At 41.2% G+C, this 21,395-nt stretch overlaps 1 protein-coding gene across 1 annotated transcript in view; it reads left to right on the top strand.

Moving 5' to 3' along the window:
• The window catches only part of LOC309566016 (polycystin-1-like protein 2), a gene marked incomplete at its 5' end in the record, with an annotated part of 162,574 nt that overhangs the window by 15,206 nt on the left and 125,973 nt on the right, over nucleotides 1–21,395 (top strand). The window contains 6 exons of the mRNA XM_082271035.1: nucleotides 1,352–1,516; nucleotides 6,084–6,263; nucleotides 11,478–11,588; nucleotides 14,188–14,335; nucleotides 17,452–17,678; nucleotides 19,574–19,978. Of these exons, the coding sequence (XP_082127161.1) occupies nucleotides 1,352–1,516; nucleotides 6,084–6,263; nucleotides 11,478–11,588; nucleotides 14,188–14,335; nucleotides 17,452–17,678; nucleotides 19,574–19,978 (1,236 nt within the window). The remainder of the gene's footprint in view (nucleotides 1–1,351; nucleotides 1,517–6,083; nucleotides 6,264–11,477; nucleotides 11,589–14,187; nucleotides 14,336–17,451; nucleotides 17,679–19,573; nucleotides 19,979–21,395) is intronic.

Here is a 21,395-nt window from a genome sequence, read left to right on the forward strand (position 1 = left end):
GACATCCATGGGCACCCTCCCACAACTGAACAACCGCGCTTTAGCCGTCTTTTGGCTATAGCGCAGTCAGGAAGGAGTTAAATGCAGACAGTACACATATCTGACTCACTGCAGTGCAAGGAGCATGCTGCAGTGCAGTGCAAGGAGCATGCTGATGGGAGGAAAGAGCAGAGGGATGATCTCATTAGTCTGCTGCTTCCTTTTTTACACTGACCAGGGAAGAAGACCTGTAAATGTTATCTAACTACAGCAGAAAGAAAAACTGGTCTCACATGCCAAACAAGGGTAAGCTTTGATACAGAGCTATGTAAATCTAAAGATTAAATCGACCGAATAGACATCCTTTGGCCGGTAAAACATCTCCTTTTTATTTATTTCAACTGCAAATTTAATTGTTTGCCTGGAGTTCAGATTCACTTTACCACTTTACCTAAAATGTGCTGCGGCAGCTGGTGGTTGAAGGTACTTTTCAATATTTCCCTATTGAGACTACTCAATCCCATTCACCACCCATACCCCAATTTATTCAGTTGCATTCACTAGCATTGAAAAACAAGATGGGATAAATGAGGGTGTGTGAAAAACAGCCGATCCCTAGTTTGAAATACTTACCCACCAGTCTGCTAACAAACCAAAATAAACCTGTCTAACAAATAAGTTAAAAGCAGGAGTTTAGTTAACACATATTTGCAAATGCATGCGGAAGCTGCAAGGCCAGCGACAAGGCATCCTGCGTTCTTGCAGAACCTAACACTAAATAACACTACTCAACCTGAGTGTATAAGTGTCTTCACAAAAGGAAGTACATACTTGCCAATAGGTGGATTGGAAACAGATGGGATTGGAGAACGCCCAATCCTCCCCCACCTGCTCCAATCCACGACTGGCAACGAAAAACGCATGGCTGCACAAAAAAGCCATGGGGTGCAAACTAAATGTGATCAGCTGGGAGACAGGTTTATTTTGGTTTGTTAGCAGACTGGTGGGTAAGTATTTCAAACTAGGGATCGGCTGTTTTTCACACACCCTCATTTATCCCATCTTGTTTTTCAATTGACAGGGATGGAGACACTGTACAGTGCTCGCCAGTTCTCATATAAAGTCCCAAATTGCCCATTTCTTGCATTCACTAGCATTTGTCTACAGCAACATGCAATGCCAATAGCCTTTATGAATTCCTTGACTGTTGCAGAAAAATGTGGGAGAATCCAGAATGTTGAATTTTTTTGTATTTACCTGATTTTTTATGTACGGCGTTAAAAATGTTCTAAACAAGAATGACATAAAAATGTTGTGTATGCAGTTAAATACTATTTATGTGCATTAATAGCTGTATATCACTTTTGAACAGGAACTTTGACCTGGCTGGATACATCTAATGTAAGCTATGATAACTGGGGAAGTAAGGAAGCCTCTGTCACTGGTGGGAAGTGTGGCTACCTAAAGAAGCAGTCTGGCTACCAATGGGCAACCACTGACGACTGCAGCCAGGAATTCTTTTTTATTTGTGAATTTGGTAAGTTACTCTGCATATATGTTGATTAGTAATTTTTGCAAACAATATTATTATGTTGGTACACCTAATTATATTAGTGAAGCATTATTTTTTGGTATTTTTACAAAATCACAAGCAATTTGAGTCCCAAAATTTAGGCTAATATACATGTGTCAAAAGGAAGCACTGCGCAATTTTTGTTTTCAAGACTGCAAGGTAAATACATTTAAAAGGTATACTGAGTTGAACAATCTAGTATAAACTTGTTGATCTTCCTCTACCCAACATAGCACTGGTCGAACATTGGATGAAGTATTCAGACAGCACTATCTGATTGATGATCAGTCGCTAGAACATTAATAATGGGCTGAGTTGGTGAACACAAAGCCTAGGGTCCTTTTTAAAGAGGAGGTCCTGCCTCCATCAAAAAAAATAAAAGTCAGCAGCTACAAATACTGTAGCTGCTAAATTTTAGTATTAGGACACTTACCTGTCCAGGGATCCTGCAATGTCAGCACCCCAGCCGATTTTTACATGGGCACTCGGGTGCTGCTGCCGCCATTGCTTCTAAGGTAAACTGGCAGTGAAGCCTTTCGGCTACACACCCATTTCCCTACTGCACATGCGCAAAGTACGCTTCGCTTTCTGAATGGCCCAGTGTCGGGGGAAGCAGGAGGGGGCCGAACTTCCGAGTAATCTCGCCGCTCCCAGAAGTGGAGCTCCACTGTAATGCGGAGTCCCACCCAAAAGTGGAACTTCCCCTTTTAGTGCTCCTTACCCCCTGACATGCCACACTTGGCATGTCTTTTTTTGGGGGGGAGAGGAGTGGGCACCTAGATTTGAAAGGGACTCACTCCCACTTCCACTCCTAGGCGGCTCGAGTGGAAGTCTTCCTCTCCCCCTCCCTCCCTCCCTGCAATCTTCTGGGACACATCACAGGTCCCAGAAGATTGCCCGGCCATTCATGACGCGCAGTGCAACACTAGTGTTGCCGCCGCTGGGGAGAGCCAAGGGAGAGAACCAAGGCTTCTGGCAGCCGCATCGCTGGACCGTGGGACAGGTGAATGTGTGTTTATTAGAATTCAGCAGCTACACTTTTTGTAGCTGCTGACTTTTAATAAACACAAAAACGGCTGGAACTCCGCTTTAAGTTGGGTATACATATATATTTATCCCAAAAGTAGTCAATTCACTAAATAACATGCGACATTTTACAAATAGTCATGGTTTGTATTATTGAGCACTTTAAATTAGGTTTATTTTTTACTTTTTTTCTGCATTTTTAATTATTTTTACATGCTAACATTGCATCAGGGGAAGTAAATGTAAATGAATGCACACATAAATATTATGAAAGTGTAAAAACGTTCTAGTATGCTTTCATTCACAGAATGATCTCTATCTTATAAAATGTTACAATTTTATTTATTCCTGGGCTTGGTGCAGAACATTGTTACTCTGATACAATGTATACTTTTAATTTACTGGCCAATGCAGAGTTCCCCTCATTGTTATTTTGTGCGTTACTACAATACCTACTGCCTACTGGCAGGTGATAAATAACAAACGTGTGTGTTTTTTTATTGAATTGACCACCAATTCGCCCAATCCCCACCCCCTGTGACAGCGGGTGGGGATCTTCTCCCTGCACCTGCTGTCACAATTCAAAAACCCTGCCCACACAGCCACAACATTCATTCACAGTTTCTTGTGAAAGAATACACTACAACTACTATCATCCAGTGCGGCTGATGGTTTATAGCTCTAAATGGACTGTGTGGGCATTGATGAGCATTTTTGTAGTTATTTCACAAGCCCTGCAGCTTGTATGGGAGGTACAGGCTTTTGCTAATTTCTTTTGCATTTGCGCGCTATTCTTTTTTAATATACAGGCTGAAAGCTGCAGGGCTTGTCTGCAGAAGCCGGACATTGCACCCCTGATCCATTGATCAGGGGTGCAATGCTTTCCAGACTCATTAAAAAAAAAATTCACATTTTTTTCAGAAAAAAATGTGTACATTTTTTATTTTTTCTAAAAAAGGGAACTTAGTCTTTAATAATTTATCTTATATTTTTTAGGTACTTACCTCACATTTTTAACAAATTTGGGGTATTTATCTCACATTTGATATGCTACTGAAATTACTCTTTATTATCCCAAGTGATAATTCCAAAAAATGAGTAACATGACCTTCATATTGTATGCAGAATCATTTTGTGACCTGACCCCATAATTATATAGTTGGTAAGGTTGAATAAAGACATGGGTCCATCCAGTTCAATGTCCGTGTCAATATTACTTTCCATATCCCTGTACATTGCTTTCACTAAGAAACATTTCTAAAAGTTTTTACTTATTTATTTACACTCCCCACTGACACCACTACCTGTGGAAGGGAGTTCCACATTCCTACTGCTCTAACAGTAAAGAACCCCTTATGCAGTTGAAGATTGATCTAGCTTTATTGTGTGATCTTCTTTAGAGACCTTAGGTTAAATATTTTCAACCTACTGCTAGAGTCCCCATTCAAAGATGTGTATATTTTGTGATCTTATCCCCTCTTACGTGCCTCTTCTCCTGGGAGAATCAATTTAATGTTTGTAGTCATTCCTCATAACTGAGATCCTCCAGTCCCCTTATTAGCTTTGTTGCCCTTCTCTGGACTCTCTCCAGTTCAAGGACATCCTTCCTGAAGATTGGTGGTCAAAACTTGACTGCATACTCATCATTGGTACTAACAATGAAAATGTTACAGGGATTCATAGATTTGGCAAAAGGCTTGCTACTACATCCAAATCGCCAGAGATGTGCTGTAAATGCCCTAATGAATCGTCCTGATGGTGTGTTGGGTGCTGTGATGTACTGTAGCACAGGTGCATTGTGTTTGTGCACTAGAGTGCCATTAATGGTATTGCACATATATAATGATTTACAGCACACTTATTACCATATTGCATGTGTAAACAGGCCCCTAATGAAAAGTAGAAAAATATTTTTTTTTATTGTAAGTGTTTACAGTGGAATATGTTGTTTATGTAGCGCTGTCCTCATAGGGCTTGCTGTGTGTTGACTTCCTAGGCCTCCCTCTGATTACCTGCAGACAGTTGCTGGAGGTTTTCACATATCCCTCCTTACTCTCGTTTTGCTTGTTACTCAATAAACAGTCCAGGGTATTTTATTTTATTTTTTTATTTATTGTGGAAGTTGGATGGGAGAAGGGAATAGTGGGATACTCCAAACTGAACTATTCATCGTAGATAAGGACAACTATCACTTGGCCTCACTAGATTATTTGTGGAAGAAGAAGACATACCGCTTTTACCATACTGTCACTTGTATGGAATGATTAGGTCCTGTTGCTCTCTCTCTAGCAGCAGACTTGATGCACCTACTTTATCTTCAAGACAATCTCTAGCATCCCCTTGACTGACACCTGTCCACTGACTCTTCCACTTGAAGGGATGGCCCTCACAGAACAGGCCCCATGACACAGTTTGTACTCACTTTAGGCAGATTCAGATCCTTTCCAGTGTCTCCCTTCCAGTCACCTCTGCAGGACATCTGTGTTCAGCTCCTATCGGACTTTCAGGCCCTTTGGTCGACTACCCAAGGCCATATGGCAGCTTCTACAGAGGAGGGGCAGCCACTCCCTCCCTCTGGGACCCCACTCTCCAGCCAAACACCCAGAGCACATGGGCCTATGCATTTATATAGTCACCTATCATGCATAGAGGTACTTCCCTCTGCCAATCACCAGAGCTGTAACAATGCCTGTGCCCCCACTTGTCAGGTTTCCTGCCACTGTCCAATATGCCTCCCTTTTGGAGCAATGTGAAACATTCAAACTGAGCTGCACCTGAGCACCATAAGTAGACCCTACCTGCTCCCTGGTAGGCAGAGAGCAATCTAAATTTACCTGGCAATCTTCCTGGCAAGCAGAAAGACCGAAAAACTATACTCTCTTCTAGCACCTACCTAGGAGGGTGCTACATGTATTATTCATGTGTATAATACACCAATAAACATCCTGCTTATGTTCAGAAAATAACAATTATTGTGAGGTTTCTGAAATTCTGTGATGTCAATTCTCTGCTGCCCACAGGGGTTGATTTGCTAAAACTGGAGAGTTAAAAAGCTGGTGCAGCTCTGTATAGAAACCAATCAGCTTCAATGTTTTATTGTCAAAGCTTAACTTAACAAGCTGAAGTTAGAAGCTGATTGGCTACCATGCACAGCTGTACCAGATTCTGAGTGCACAGCATTGATTTCCCTGCTTCTTCTTCAATCATTCTATGGATTTATGCTTTGTGGACTTTTCCTGCTATTTCCTAAATTTTTCCAGAACAGATGACCACCTCCACCTAGAAACACAGTGCTGAACAGAGCATAATAAGTCAGTAACAGGGAAGAGGTCAAATGCAAGGAAGCATACAGAAAATACTAGTGACTAATTATTTTACCTGTTTTCCTTTTTTGAGCACTGCTGGCAGAGTTCAGGTCCTCTTTAGTAGATAACTTCAGATTGCATTATTTTGTGTGAAACATTCTTCTATTTTTCCAATAAATATCTGTAATGTATTTTTTTAGAATCTGGCTTTACCATAGCCTGTGATAACCAGAATGCTACAGTACAGTGTGGATCAGGAGAAGTGGTACAGATTACTGAGAGTTTCTATGGACGCCAGAGCCCCCATCTCTGTGCCCAGGAAACTGCGGCCCCCTCTACAACTGGCTGCAGGTGGAACAACGTGAAGGAGCAAGTTTCAGGTACAGTGCTGATTCATTCTTCATATTACAGGGATGCAATCATATAGATATGATGTGGCTTAGAACATCAATGGCATTCTTCCATAGCTTATATATTTTAGGATTCACTAATTTACAAAAAAAAAGTAATATGGTATTTCCTGTTACAGGTAAGGCGGCATAATTTTTACCCATAAGTGTGCACAACCTATTGCATTGGGGTGTGCACCCCAAAGCTCAAACACACATGACTTTTCTGCAGCCTCAGCTGCACTGCACAGTGAATGAATGGGAAGTGCTCTGTGCTGAGCGGCTTCCTGTTCATTCACAAACTGAAGCATAATAAACACTGTTTACTATGCTTCAGTTATAATTGAACACAGTGAGTAAGTGTGTTCACTGTATTCATTTAGAAAAGGAAGGGGCCGGTAAATTACATTTGTTTATTTATTAGAGGTTCTTATATAGTGCCATCAATTTTACGCAACCCTTTAAACAATATTGTACATTCACATGAGTCCCTGCCCTCAAGGAGCTTACAATCTAAGGTGCCTAACTCACATTCATACACAAACTAGAGCCAATTTAGATATAAATCAATTAACCTACAAGCAGAGGCGTACCTAGGGTCTCTAGCATCCTTGGCGAGTAGCTGTATCACCAACCCACCCCCTGCCATGAAAAATTAAAAAACATAATTTTTTTTTCTTGTTTATATCAATTTTAATCGATTTCTACGATTTTTAAGGTGATGTTCCTAGTTCCTAAATAAGTTCCCCACCATGTAAAGGGAAACGAAAGAAACACATGTAACATTATATTTTGTTTCCTAATCCTCCCTGTACCATAAAAAAAAATGTATAAAAGGGAATTGAAAGTTTCGGAGGTTTCCAGCAGTCACTCAAAGCCCTCCGCGCTATATGAAATCACTGCAACCCGTACACATGAAATAGCAAAGCTCCATATACAATGCTTTCCCAATAATGCCAATAATAATCTGTGTTATCAACCTCAAATCATAAATATATATTCACACACACATATTTAGACTTGTGTGCTGATGGTGATGTGCCAGAGGAATGCTTGTCACCATATTGCAAGTATAGTAGAGGCACATCACACCTTATGACAAGCACTACCCAGGCCATTACACCTTATTGCAAACACAACATTGATAAATCACACCTTTTTACAAGCAAAACTCTGGGACATTACACCATACCAGTGCTGGACTGAGGATAAAAACCAGCCCCGGTTCAAGTTTTATACCAGTTCACAGGACTTGCCCCAGGATTTACATCAGCAAAGAGATTGCACCCACATGACTTACCCCAGCACTTACCCCATCACTATGATTGTACTCACAGGACTTGCCCCAGCACTTACCCCATCACTAAGATTGCACTCACAGGACTTGCCCCAGCACTTATCCCATCACTAAGATTGCACTCACAGGACTTGCCCCAGCACTTACCCCATCACTAAGATTGCACTCACAGGACTTGCCCCAGCACTTACCCCATCACTAAGATTGCGGGTGCCAGTCTCGCCAACCCCTCGGTACGCCCCTGTCTACAAGCATGTCTTTTTACTAGCCCCTTCCCGTGCTCTCCATCCTGAAGCATCCCCCATAGCAGCCAGAGGGAGAGGAGGGAAGTCAGCAGCACTGCGGGGGGGGGGGGGGGGTACACAACATGGGGGGAAGTAGGGCTAGCCGGCACCTCATAAAGTAATTAGGGTGTGCCAAGGCATACCTCCTGCCCAGGCCTATGTTTTTACCCCCTTTTTGTGCTTGCATTTGGGTACTGTTTGCAATGCAAAATTTTAACACATTCACTAAGCTCTAGGGAAAATTCTCTTGCAAAGTGCAACTTTATTGCAAAATAAACAGCCTATTTGCCTGTAGTAAATCAACCCCATAGATTTTAGAAGGTGGTTGGACCATCTTCAAGGTAAAGTGCCTGCAGAATGCTCTGTAAAATTGTATGCCTGGCTTAGCTCTATCACAAAATACTACTAATTACTGATAATTATGCTGGTAGGAAATGTATGTATTAGGGTTTCACTGATACCGATACTATATATTCCGGTATTGGTACCGATACCGAGTACTTGCACAAATACTAGTGCAAATGCTCCCCGATACTGAAACCGATACCTTTGTGGTGCGATTTGAACCAATACAAAATGAATGGGCTCAAACTACACTACAAAGAATTGCATGTGATTTGAACAGGAATGCTAAATAAACACAATATATAATCAGCGCAATATTAATTAAACTTAATGTGAAAAGTCTGTGTGCAAACTAGTGCTTATTATATCTAAATCAGTATGTGATCAACACAATAAAAAATTATACACAAAGAATATAAACCACTCATTAGTTATACCAAATTGCAAATTGTGATTGCTGCCAATACTTATCCAAGTGTGTCCACCTGTGACTTTAAATCAACAACAATTTAACAAATCAAGTGAAGCGCAATCAATATTATAAGTACCAATTCATATATATATATATATTAAAAAAAAATCCCACCATCGTGCGATTCTAAAAAGTGTTCAAAAAACATGATCCAGGGACTTCAATGACCACTGCCTCTAGCTGCCATGTCTGCTCACCTCCAAGCAATGACCCCACTACAGAGTCACAATCGCCTGTTATTATGTCTCTCTGGATACCACTGGAGTGCTCCTCCACAAGATGTTCCTGGATCAGACTGGACTCTTCTAGGAATTCACAAGAGATAAAAAGTAAACACGCTCATCTTGTAGTGTAGTGCCTGCCACTTGCCTCTGACCTGGGGTCTGGTCCGCTGTGGATCGTGAAGATATGGATGGACGCCCTGTATGGAATTTACTTTTTTGTCTCTTGTGAATTCCTAGAAGAGTCCAGTCTGGTCCAGGAACATCTTGTGGAGGAGCACTCCAGTGGTATCCAGAGAGACATATTAACAGGCAATTGTGACTCTGTAGTGGGGTCATTGCTTGGAGATTCCTAGAAGAGTCCAGTCTGGTCCAGGAACATCTTGTGGAGGAGCACTCCAGTGGTATCCAGAGAGACATATTAACAGGCGATTGTGACTCTGTAGTGGGGTCATTGCTTGGAGATTCCTAGAAGAGTCCAGTCTGGTCCAGGAACATCTTGTGGAGGAGCACTCCAGTGGTATCCAGAGAGACATATTAACAGGCGATTGTGACTCTGTAGTGGGGTCATTGCTTGGAGATTCCTAGAAGAGTCCAGTCTGGTCCAGGAACATCTTGTGGAGGAGCACTCCAGTGGTATCCAGAGAGACATATTAACAGGTGTAGTGACTCTGTAGTGGGATCATTGCTTAGAGATTCCTAGAAGAGTCCAGTCTGGTCCAGGAACATCTTGTGGAGGAGCACTCCAGTGGTATCCAGAGAGACGTATTAACAGGCGATTGTGACTCTGTAGTGGGGTCATTGCTCGGAGATTCCTAGAAGAGTCCAGTCTGGTCCAGGAACATCTTGTGGAGGAGCACTCCAGTGGTATGCAGAGAGACATATATTAACAGGCGATTGTGACTCTATAGTGGGGTCATTGCTTGGAGATTCCTAGAAGAGTCCAGTCTGGTCCAGGAACATCTTGTGTAGGAGCACTTCAGTGGTATTCAGAGAGACATATTAACAGGCGTAGTGACTCTGTAGTTGGATCATTGCTTGGAGATTCCTAGAAGAGTCCAGTCTGGTCCAGGAACATCTTGTGGAGGAGCACTCCAGTGGTATCCAGAGAGACATATTAACAGGCGATTGTGACTCTGTAGTGGGGTCATTGCTTGGAGATTCCTAGAAGAGTCCAGTCTGGTCCAGGAACATCTTGTGGAGGAGCACTCCAGTGGTATCCAGAGAGACATATTAACAGGCGTAGTGGCTCTGTAGTGGGGTCATTGCTTGGAGATTCCTAGAAGAGTCCAGTCTGGTCCAGGAACATCTTGTGGAGGAGCACTCCAGTGGTATCTAGAGAGACATATTTACATGTGATTGTGACTCTGTAGTGGGGTCATTGCTTGGAGGTGAGTAGACATGCCAGCTTGAGGTGGTGGTCACTGAAGTCACTGGATCATATGTTTTTTGAACACTTTTTAGAATCGCACGATGGTGGAATTTTTTTTATATATGTATATGAATTGGGACTTTTAATATTGATTGGGCTACACTTGATTTGTTATATTGAACAGGAATGCGATGTGATCCTAGTCTGAATTGCATGCGGTTTCCCGCACAGCTCCTGTATGAACCCAGGCTTGTCGTAGTGACTTTGAGCCTGAGTTCACACAGGAGCAGTGTGGGAAACCTCCCTGCATGACGGGTTTCACCAGTTCTGGCTCCCAATCCCATGGGCAGCTGCAGCTTGGGCTCCTCCTGCCTCTTCCATGGCTCTTTCCACCCAGTCTTCAGCAGTTCCAGCCACCAGACAGTGATGACCAATCAGAAGCCGTCTAGGCTTTACTGTCAGCACTGCAAGGAGAAGAAAGAAAGCCGCAGGAATTTCAAATAATTGGACCTGTGAAGGGACTTTTCATTGTCTGATAGCAAGAGATTGGAAATCTGGTACATCCGAACCCAGGGGGGGATGGGGTCCAGTAGATGACTGTCCGCACCGCATTCCTATTCAAAGCACAGTGCGATTTGAGCCCATTCATTTTTTTATGGACTCAAATCACATTGCAAAAGTATCGGTATTCGTACTCACTGCTAAACAAAATGGTATTAGTGCATTCCTAGTATGTTACTGCTAGGCTATATTAACTCTCTGGAGCATGGGGTCTGTATTCTGAACAGCTTTATATTCAGTTTTTCAGTCTTTTACATTTCTATGTTGGTGTTGTTACTTTGTTTCAGGCACTTACACAGCTTGCATTAAAAAAATCAATTTAATGATGTGTTACTGATTATAGTGCTTCAGTCATTTGTATATTTTCTATCTGCATAGAGTTCAGCTTCAAAAACCCAGGTTATATCTCTTTTTCTTTTGCTAAAAGTGTTCTCTCTTTTTCTCTGGTAAATTAAATTGTATTTAATATTTTAATTTGTTCATCTGAAGCAGATATCATTTCCTTTTCTAAATAGAATAGTTCTCTTAAATTAAATACTATCTGGGATAACTGATGCTACCTATAAATTAATCTCTAGCTGTGAAGGTCATTCCATTTATTTAAAGTGTATCTTTTAAATATTCAATTTATTTAAAGTGTTCTTCTTCCCAAGGTCAATGCCAGGGGCTCCAGGCTTGTCAGATTGCCACTGAAGCTTCTCTTTTTGGTGAGCCATGCCCTGTGTCGGGAAGTTACCTGTCTATCACATACAACTGCATGGAAGGTGGGTGCCAAACTTCAGCTTACATTATGCTTGCACCAAGCTGTATTCAGAGTTCCTCCTTGCAGCAAGAAAGATAAATATATGATGATAACTTGTTAATCAGAAACTCCAGTCAGTTTATTTATATTTCACCAGATCCCATGAAGCCAGACTTAGGCTGGCCATAGATTATGCAATTTTTATTTTCTTTAACCATGGGTTGAAGAAAAGAAAATTGCTCCATTCTCCATCAACACAGTCAGTGTTGATGGGGGAATCCCTCCCACTATTGCATTCTCACAGTGGGAGGTCTTCCTGCCATCAGAACACATTGATCACTTCCGGCAGCTATAGCCACCGAAAGTGATTGTACGAAAAAAACCTGACAGGCTAATTGTACTGAAGGCAATAGATAGATCAACGTCAGTACAACCAGCCTGTCCATAGACGGATCGAAATTCAGCTGGTTTCTGATGAAACGACAAATTTAGATCTGTCTATGTCCAGCTTTATTACCTCTGGGTTAGGCTTTAGCCATCTGCAAAGGCACTCTGTCACAACCTTCCCCTCAAGGCAGCCAGCATGAAATGCCTTAAAGCGTAACTCTACTTTTGTTGAGAAAAAGACATTCCCCTCTGGGTGATCTATGTACATTGCAAGGATGATAACAACCTTTGTTTTGATTCCTTTTTTTTTAAGAAATCACTGTTTGTTCCTCTATGCCCCTGTACTGAGTGGGTCTAATAGGAGTGAAAATCTGCAGGGCCTGCATCCCTTTAGACGTGTTCCTATTGGGAGTATCTCACCAAAATTACATTTTGGTTGTAGGGAATGCTTGAAATCTTAGGCAGACTTCTGGGAAAAATGGTGAGCCAATCACAAAAGCAGAAAATGATGTTTCTGGGGTGTGTTCAGTACACATTCTGTGTACAGAACAGCTCCAGGCCGCCATAATGTATTGCATTTTCAGAAAATTACAGTGGCTGCAGATTAAAATAGAAAGGTAATTTATAATAACATTCAAATTCAATATGACTTGTGTCGCCATTGTAAACGCTATATTATATTTTCTTTATTTGCTATTTATTCTCCCCACGAAATTGGAGTTACCCTTTAAAGAGACTACAGTCCGGGCATATCAGGAGTATGAATAATTTATTTGATTATATGCAGAGGATTTCCAACAAAGAAAGTTGTTATAGTTGCTTGAATAAATTACCCCTATTACGGTATACTAGCTGGAGTTTTTTTAAGTTTATAAGTAGGTTGAGAGAGCAGAACAAGTGCAAAGGAGGGAAGAGTTCTTCTTTAAGACTGTATAAAAAAAAAACACAACTGTTAAATATTTTTACAAAATTCTTCATATTTACATGGCTAAAAAAATAAAATATTTTTTAAAGAACCTGGAAATTGTTGTTGAATGTTCCAGGGTACCAAGTGCATGTATCACTATTGGTCCTGTTCCGATCTGTGGCAATAGTGCCCGCTTCATTTCAGGCTAAAGTCCAATTTATGGGCATTCCAATGAAGCCACATTAATTCTCATTGAGCTAGATATTTTATATCCTTCTCAGTCTATCTATTGCTCCATGCACTTGGTCCCCTGGGCTATTCAGTAATGATTTTAAAGTTTTTAGCAATAAGAGAGTTGAGTTTTAGAGACGCTATATTATACACTATATTACCAAAAGTATTGGGACTCCTGCCTTTACACACACATAAACTTTAATGGCATCCCAGTCTTAGTCTGTAGGTTCAATATTGAGTTTGCCCACCTTTTGCAGCTATAACAGCTTCAACTCTTCTGGGAGGGCTGTCCACAGTGTTTAGGAGTGTGTCTATGGGAATGTTTGACCATTCTTCAAGAAGCGCATTTGTGAGGTTAGGCACTGATGTGGACAAGAAGGCCTGGCGCACAGTCTGCGCTCCAATTCATCCAAAGCTGTTCTATCGGGTTAAGGTCAGGACTCTGTGCAGGCCAGTCAAGTTCCTCCACCCTGTACTCACTCGTCCATGTCTTTATGGACCTTGCTTTGTGCACTGGTGCACAGTCATGTTGGAATGGGAAGGGGCCATCCCCAAACTGTTCCCACAAAGTTGGGAGCATGAAATTGTCCATAATTTCTTGGTATGCTGACGCCTTAAGAGTTCCCTTCATTGGAATTAAGGGGCCAAACTCAACCCCTGAAAAACAACCCCACACCATAATCCCCCCTCCACCAAATTATTTGGGCCAGTGCACAAATCAAGGACCATAAAGGCATGAATAAGTGAGTTTGGGGTGGAGGAACTTGACTGGTCTGCACAAAGTCCTGGCCTAAACCTGATAGAAAACCTTTGGGATGAGTTAGAGCGGACACTGCGAGACAGGCCTTCACGTCTACATCCGACATCAGCGCCCAAATGCGCTTCTGGGAGAACGGTCAAACATTCCCATAGACACACTCCTAAACCATGTGGACAGCCTTCCCAGATGAGTTGAAGCTGTTATAGCTGCAGAGGGTGGGCCAACTCAATATTGAACCCTATGGACAAAGACTGGGATTCCATTAAAGCTCATGTGCGTGTAAAGGTAGGCATTCAGCTAAAGGCTTTTAAATAATGTTTGTTTTGTTCTCAGGTCTGCAGCTTGATTTGCCAGATAGATGTCTGGTGTCTAAAAATATCACAATCACCTTGAAATGGCTCCTAACTCCCTTCACTGGAAATCTCTCCTGCATTATAAACACCGGAGATGGATACTCTATTGATCCCTATCAGCCTGAGAAGTAAGTGGAACATTACAGCAATCTTTACAGCAGATGAATTAAGTGAGCAGATGAGTTCCTGTTACGTGCTCAATATCATGTAAAGAAGGAGATTATTACTCAATATGTTAGCCTTTTTATGCTGTCATGTGACTCATGACTCCTACCACTATGTAAAATGTTCATTTTAAAAGACAGGAAACCACAAACTCATGTTTTTTGTTCAAGTTTCACTGAGGTCAGTGTTACATAATGGCTAAGGGCAGTCAGCAAAGAAATAAGCCTATGTTTATTAATATCATTGCATATATATAGTATGGCACTAACATATTCCACAGAATGTAAGGGGCAACTGTCCATTGTGTCCTGGCCCACGTTTTCAGGGCTACATAAGTGGTATAAGTGAAGTGATTATGGAAAAGACTGCAGAGATTGTCATGATAATTCAGTAGGTTTATTTTCTTTCAGGATAATCGTATGATAGTTTTTTTAAAACGTTATTGAATACTGGGGAATTGGTTACTTTCTTCCTGATGAAGGGCAGCACAAACTAAAGCTGGCCATATACAATTAGAATTTGGTTAGAAAATGTTTGTATTGTTTGAATGGTTAGTAGGGTAAAATCAACAATCAATTTCAAACTTAGTGATGATAAAATTAGAAGGAGCAGGATGGAAATTTGGTACATATTGTAATTTTGGTACATATTGTAAAGGCATATTGTAAAGGCTTATTGTAAAGGCACAAAAGAAGGGCTTTCAAAGGAACTTAGTTGACTAACTGATATGCTCTAGTTAATGATTGTTCTGAATTTCTTATAGTGACCTGCCCTAGGCTGGTTAAATTTAGTTTTTAGCTCTGCTGTACTTAGTGGAGCAGCAATTCATTTTTCAGGTCTGGTCAGGTCTCTGTAAACCTGTGGGATGATTGTTTCTGCCTGTCTCTGGAAGAATCTTCCAGAGATGGAGTAGGAGGCCTAGCCACTGGGTTACCAATATTTATCTGCCCTCAGTCAATCCCTGGGAGGGGGAACCCAGAAGGTGTCTGGGGAGAGGATAAATGTTAAGGAAGGCCTGCTTAGAGGCCTCACTGTCCTGGCCTGGGAGGAAGCCTGTGATTCTACAGAGCCGTTGTTGTCAGGACTGTGCTTGGCTGAGGACCTGAAGGAACCTCAATTTAAAGACACTTGCTGGAGAACACTACCTTAGGGAGCCAGGCTGGGGAAGGACCCATTTTTACTGAGGAGTGTTGCTTGGAAGCTGGTTGGAGACAGCTGTCCTTGGACCTTGTGAGTAGGACCCCTTTGCCCAGGACTCCAGGTGGCCTGAGCTTTGGGTGTTAGATGCCAGAGGTTGCTACAAGGACTAAGATTGCTTTTACAGAGTCTCAGATAGACTGGTTGTCTCCTCTACCGCCTATTTAAAGTGGTTGTAAAACCTTACATACGCCCAATTAGATGGCCTCATGTGATACACAGAGATGAAACAAATCCTCCTACACAAGTTTTGCCTGTTTATCTGCAGCCCTTTCTTCTCTCTACATCCATTCGAAGTGCTCAACTTTTAAAGCTTGACTGAGAGGTCAGAAAAAGGGGGTGGAGAGTTAAAGTTACACTCTGCAGAGTCCAGTGAGGAGAGCTCTGACAGCTGATTGGAGGGAAGAGACCCCCCCCCCCCCCACACACACACTGCACATGGGAAAGTGATAGTGTTCTTAGATGAGACAAGTACACACTATAGAGCAATACGCTTTATTCATTTTTCATGTCTGAGGTTTACAACCACTTTAAGGCTGCTGCCAGAGGAGTTTTGCTTGAGAATCTGTCCCCCTGTGTCTGCTGGTGGAGTATCCTGCACCCTCACCCCCCTTTTCTGTTAAATTACTGCACTAAAACTTCATAAAGACATCTTCTAGACTGAGCCTGTGTTTGTCGGTGTGCTCTGGAACTTCTACCTGGGCCTGGGAGCCTCTGAACAGGTAAGGGAGACCTTGGTTATTTTTAGTGGCCCCTCAGGGGGTGAGCCCTATATTCCTTATGGATGTTCAAATTCTACTACCATACACATACAGCAATATACATACATGCATATGTATGTGTATGACTGGCTCAGGGCTAAGTGTCAGGTTATCTTTGCAGCCCTTTGCCCCTTACCAATGGTGTGCTCTGCCAACCTGTTTGCCTGCTGGAGCCCTCAGAAATGCCTAGTACTTTTGGCTATGGGATGCCTATTTGCAGTGATACAAGGCCAATTGCCAGGTCTCAGCATTGTCACTTGGAGCAGGTCAATAGCTTTGTGTAATTTCAGAAATGTTGCTTACACAGGGCTTTTAACTCAGAGTTCTTAAAGGGGAAGGTATACTTATGTGACCAACAAGAGGAGTATCGTTTAATACCTTCATTTTAGATCTACTTTGTATATGTTATAAACCATTTATTGTTAGGTTGTGCTGGCTGGTAGGACTGCATTTTGGTGAATCATTGTGTTGTTCATTGCCTCCTGGGTCAAACTACTTTATATGGTGATTCTTTCTTATCTTTCAACCTAGTTGATAAATCTATGTAGGCAGAGGAGCCAGGGTTAATTTGTTTAGAGTAAGTTGGCAGAGACCCAATTGCTGAGCCCTGGTTGCCTCCCCCTAGCTTCTGGAACTGCTGCAGGGTTCTAGAATTTAGAGGGCAGAACAGCAGTGATGAGACCTGAATATTGATGGAGATTCCACCAATCCCTGGGTGGGGAAGACCCAGAAGGTGGAGAGACAGGCCATAAAAATTCTGGAGCCTGGCCATATGGCTCCAGGATCCTGTTGCCTGGAAGGGACCCCTATGCGGGGGGGGGGGCTCAGTTTTGAGTCCTTAAGTTGCATTCAAGTTACAGTTCTGGGCAACCCATACCTTCCCATCCCCATCCAAGTTCATGCCCTAATAAAACAAAAACAATGCACCCGGAAAAGGTTCTTGACTACTGTGAATGCTGGAAATTCCTGTTGCCTGGCTGTACATGTGAGGAGGACCCACAAATCCAGTGTCTCCTAAGGGGTAGCACTACATATACAGTATATTGTACTACAAACCAGATTTTTTTTTTTTTTACATTCTTGTGAAAAAATAATCAAACTAACCTGTGTTTGTCCTTCAGTGTCTCTAGCAGTATAACACACAGCTACTCTTCACCTGGAGACTTTGCTGTGTTCGTGGAGTGTTCCACCAGTGAATGGCATGTGACAGCACAGGAAAACATTATAGTGGAAGAAGCCAATGGCAGCCTTAGGGTCAGTGGCTGTTTCAGCCAGCATGAGTACAAAGATGGGGTCTGTGTGGCTGTGTATGGGGAGGCCCTGTGGATCCAAATAGAGCTAAATACAGGTGAGAATTGAGGCCATTACCATTACATTCATATACACAAACTTTGTAATTGCAGAATTCCCTGCATGTAAAGTGCCTTCAAAAAGTATTCAATCCCTTGAAATTTTCCACATTTTGTCATGTTACAACAAAAAAAAAAAATGTACATGCATTTTATTGGAATTTTGTGTAATAGACCAACACAGTGGCACATAATTGTGAAGTGAAAGGAAAATTATAAATGTTTTTCAAAATGTTTTAAAAATAAATATCTGAAAAGTGTGGCTTGCATTAGTATTAAGCCCCCTTTACTCTGATACCCCATAACTAAAATCTAGTGGAACTAATTGCCTTCAGAAGTCACCTAATTAGTAATAAGAGTCCACCTGTGTGTAATTTAAACTCAGTATAAATACAGCTGTTCTGTGAAGCACTCAGAGGTTTGTTAGAGAACCTTAGTAAACAAACAGCATCATGAATGCCAAGTAACTCACCAGACAGGTCAGGGATAAAGTTTTGGAGAAGTTTAAAGTGTTAGGTTATAAAAAAATATTGCTAGCTTTTAATATCTCATGGAACACTGTTTAATCTATCATCCAAAAATTGAAAGACTAAGGAACAATTGCAAACCTACCAAGACATGGCCATCCACCTAAACTGACAGGCCGGTCAAGGAAAGCATTAATCATAGAAGCAGGCCAAGAAGCCCATGGTAACTCTGGAGTCAAATACAGAGTAATAGAAAAAAACCTGTTAGAGTCTCCAAAAGTTTTGAGACTGGGGAGGGGGTTCACCTTCCAGCAGGACAACGACCCTAAACATACAGCCAAAGCTACAATGGAATGGTTTAGATCAAAGCATATTCCATGTGTTAGAATGGTCCAGTCAAAGTCCAGACCTAAATCCAATTGAGAATCTGTGGCAAGACTTGAAAATTGCTGTTCACAGGTGCTCTCCATTTAATCTGACAGAGCTTGAGCTATTTTGCAAAGAAGAATGGGCAAAGATTTCACTTGCTAGATGTGCAAAGCTGGTAGAGACATATAAAATAAGTCTTGCAGCTGTAATTGCAATGAAAGGTGGTTCTATAAATATTGACTTAGGGGGGCTGAATACAAATGCACACCACACTTTTCCCATATTTATTTGTAAAAAAAATTTTGAAAACCATTTATATTTTTTTTCCACTTCACAATTATGTGCCACTTTGTGTTGGTCTATCACATAAAATCAAAGTAAAATACATTTACATGTTTGGTTGTAACATGACAAAATGTGGAAAATTTCAAGGGGTATGAATACTTTTTCAAGGCACTGTATAATGGTTCTTCTAAACTGTGTATTTGACATATTGGTTTTAAATCACATTTGTCAGCAGAAGTCATAATGGAGTGTTGAGTCTCAACATATCCCCATAACAATGTCCAAAACCTAAACCTTAGGGCTTGTACCACATTCTTTCAGCATCAGTTCTAAATTGCTTCTTCATCATAATCATGGTTATGGTAATCCTTGCCATGATCGGAAGCCTCAGAAGGGATTAACAATTAACTACTCAGCTAAAATATTTTAGTATTATCTGTTTATGAAGTACATAAATACATAAAATGTTTTACATGTATTAATGGTATACCCCTGGGGTTCTAAATCCCTAGTAGAATATCTAGAATAGGAGCATGCAATAGCTAAAGAGAATTGCTATGGGGAATAGTGTTATGAAAGGAGGGAACTCTCTGGGGTTCTATGAAGCATTGTAAATAAACAGGGATTTCATCTCTGAGAGATACTGTGGTTAATATAATTCTTGAGCATACATACAAACCTAAAGTATTATTGTTGGTTGGCCAAATCCTATGGTTTCAGATTAAGCGACTTCACAGGACAAATGTTACTAACATATTATTCCACCATTACAGGAACCAATATAAATGTATCCCTGCTAGCAGACAATAGAACTTTGGCTGAGTCCAGTTTACAGACTGGAGACCTTGCGTACAATCTGACCCTGGATACAGCATCTCAACACCTTATTGGTCCAGGATCCCATCATCTGCAAATAGTGGCATACAGTGATCACACCTCTATCAGACTCAATACCAGTATCATTGTCCAACTCATTGAAGAAGTATCTGGCTTGCAAGGTCAGCTGTCCACCACCAGACTGCAAGCAGGTAAAGAATTGCAGATAAATGTTTCTGTGTCTCATGGAGCACCAGTGGAACTAAAGATTGAATTCAAAGGATCTAATGGAACCTTCAGCCACTCCAGACAAAGTTCAACAGGACAGACACAGATATCAAATATCTCTCTCAATGTGGAAGGTATGCTCCTATTCAGAATGCCTTGTACTGTCCAAACTTGGGCAGGGGATTCATTTTAGACATTGGGCCTCCTCAAAAAAGTATCTGAAATAACCATATCTATGTTGACCAAGCTCTCAGATTTTCCCTCACGTGTTTGCAGAGCATATTAGACAAGTAAAAGAAGAAACTGATTGGTTTCCAGGGACATTTCTTCACTCATTCAGCAATGAGTTCATTGTGTGTTTATAATGCTATTAAAAATTGCACGGTAGAAGCCAAAGAGTTGGAAAACAATTTAAAACTGTCAAAAATAAAAATATTGTGTAGATAGTAAGCTTTAAAGATGAAGTCACACTGCAAAAGTTAAGAGTCCATTTTGTCTAGGGGATAATGAATAAGGTGAAATACCTTATTCCTTGCTCCTGCAGGCTTCCTCCTTCTCGTAAGACCAGTCCCCTAAATTAATACTGTTCAAATACATAAAGGAACATCACAGAAAGTTACATTAGAACCGATCCTGTGTACATGAATAGCGAAAGCTATGGTAACAATACAAGATCTTGCATTAAGTTTGTTAAGCATGTTAGAAATAATTAAACATTTGACAAGAAGTATAAAGAAGTATTACATGCAGGAATGAGATGTACTTGATTCTGCAAACTCTGTAGTGTTACAGAGATAAAATTGTTCAAAGATAATCAAATTGAGTTTAAGTGTATAAGTGAAAAAAAAGCAAAAGGAGTGAGAAGGTAGGGAGGGGGAGGAAGAGGGGATCAGAGAATGAGGGAACAGAAAAAAAAAAAAAAAAACTACAACGCATGACCTCCAATACACCTAGCTCCTTGTTCCCCGCAATATTGTCCCAAGAATGCAGGTATACCTTCTGCTTTAGGCTTTGGTTGTCTTGTGTGTCAGGTAGAAGAGATAAATATCTGGTATTCTGATCCAATGGGGCAACCCAGAGAGAATGGAACGGAAAGATAGGAACTGGTAAGAGTTTCGGGAAAGGGTAGGAAATTGTTTGGGAATGACAGAGGAAAATAGGTTACAAGATGTCCATAAAATAGGAGCCACATAACTATTGTGTTGTCTTACAAAATGAATTAAGGGTGCCATATTAATCTAAGTTCAATTCAGTCCTTTGATGGCTTTACAGGTTTCAGAGGATTGGAAGTCTTTCTATGCCTGTCACGTGTGATTGAAGTGAGTTAGTTCGTCTAGTTCGTAGTGCATAATGGATTCAATATCATAAATATGGTCTACGTATTCTACCCACTCCCTCAGAGAAGGAAATGTGGGAGATCTCCAAAGTCTGGGGATCAAAACCCAAGCAGCATTTATCAAGTGTCTGGCCAATTGTTTAGGTGGAAGAATGAGATCATCTGTTTAAACATTTAATAAGAAGATTTCTGGAGGTCTAAGCCTGTGACTTGCC

The sequence above is a fragment of the Pelophylax lessonae genome (genome assembly GCF_965119305.1).
Source record: "Pelophylax lessonae genome assembly, chromosome: 10".
NCBI classification, from domain to species: domain Eukaryota; kingdom Metazoa; phylum Chordata; class Amphibia; order Anura; family Ranidae; genus Pelophylax; species Pelophylax lessonae.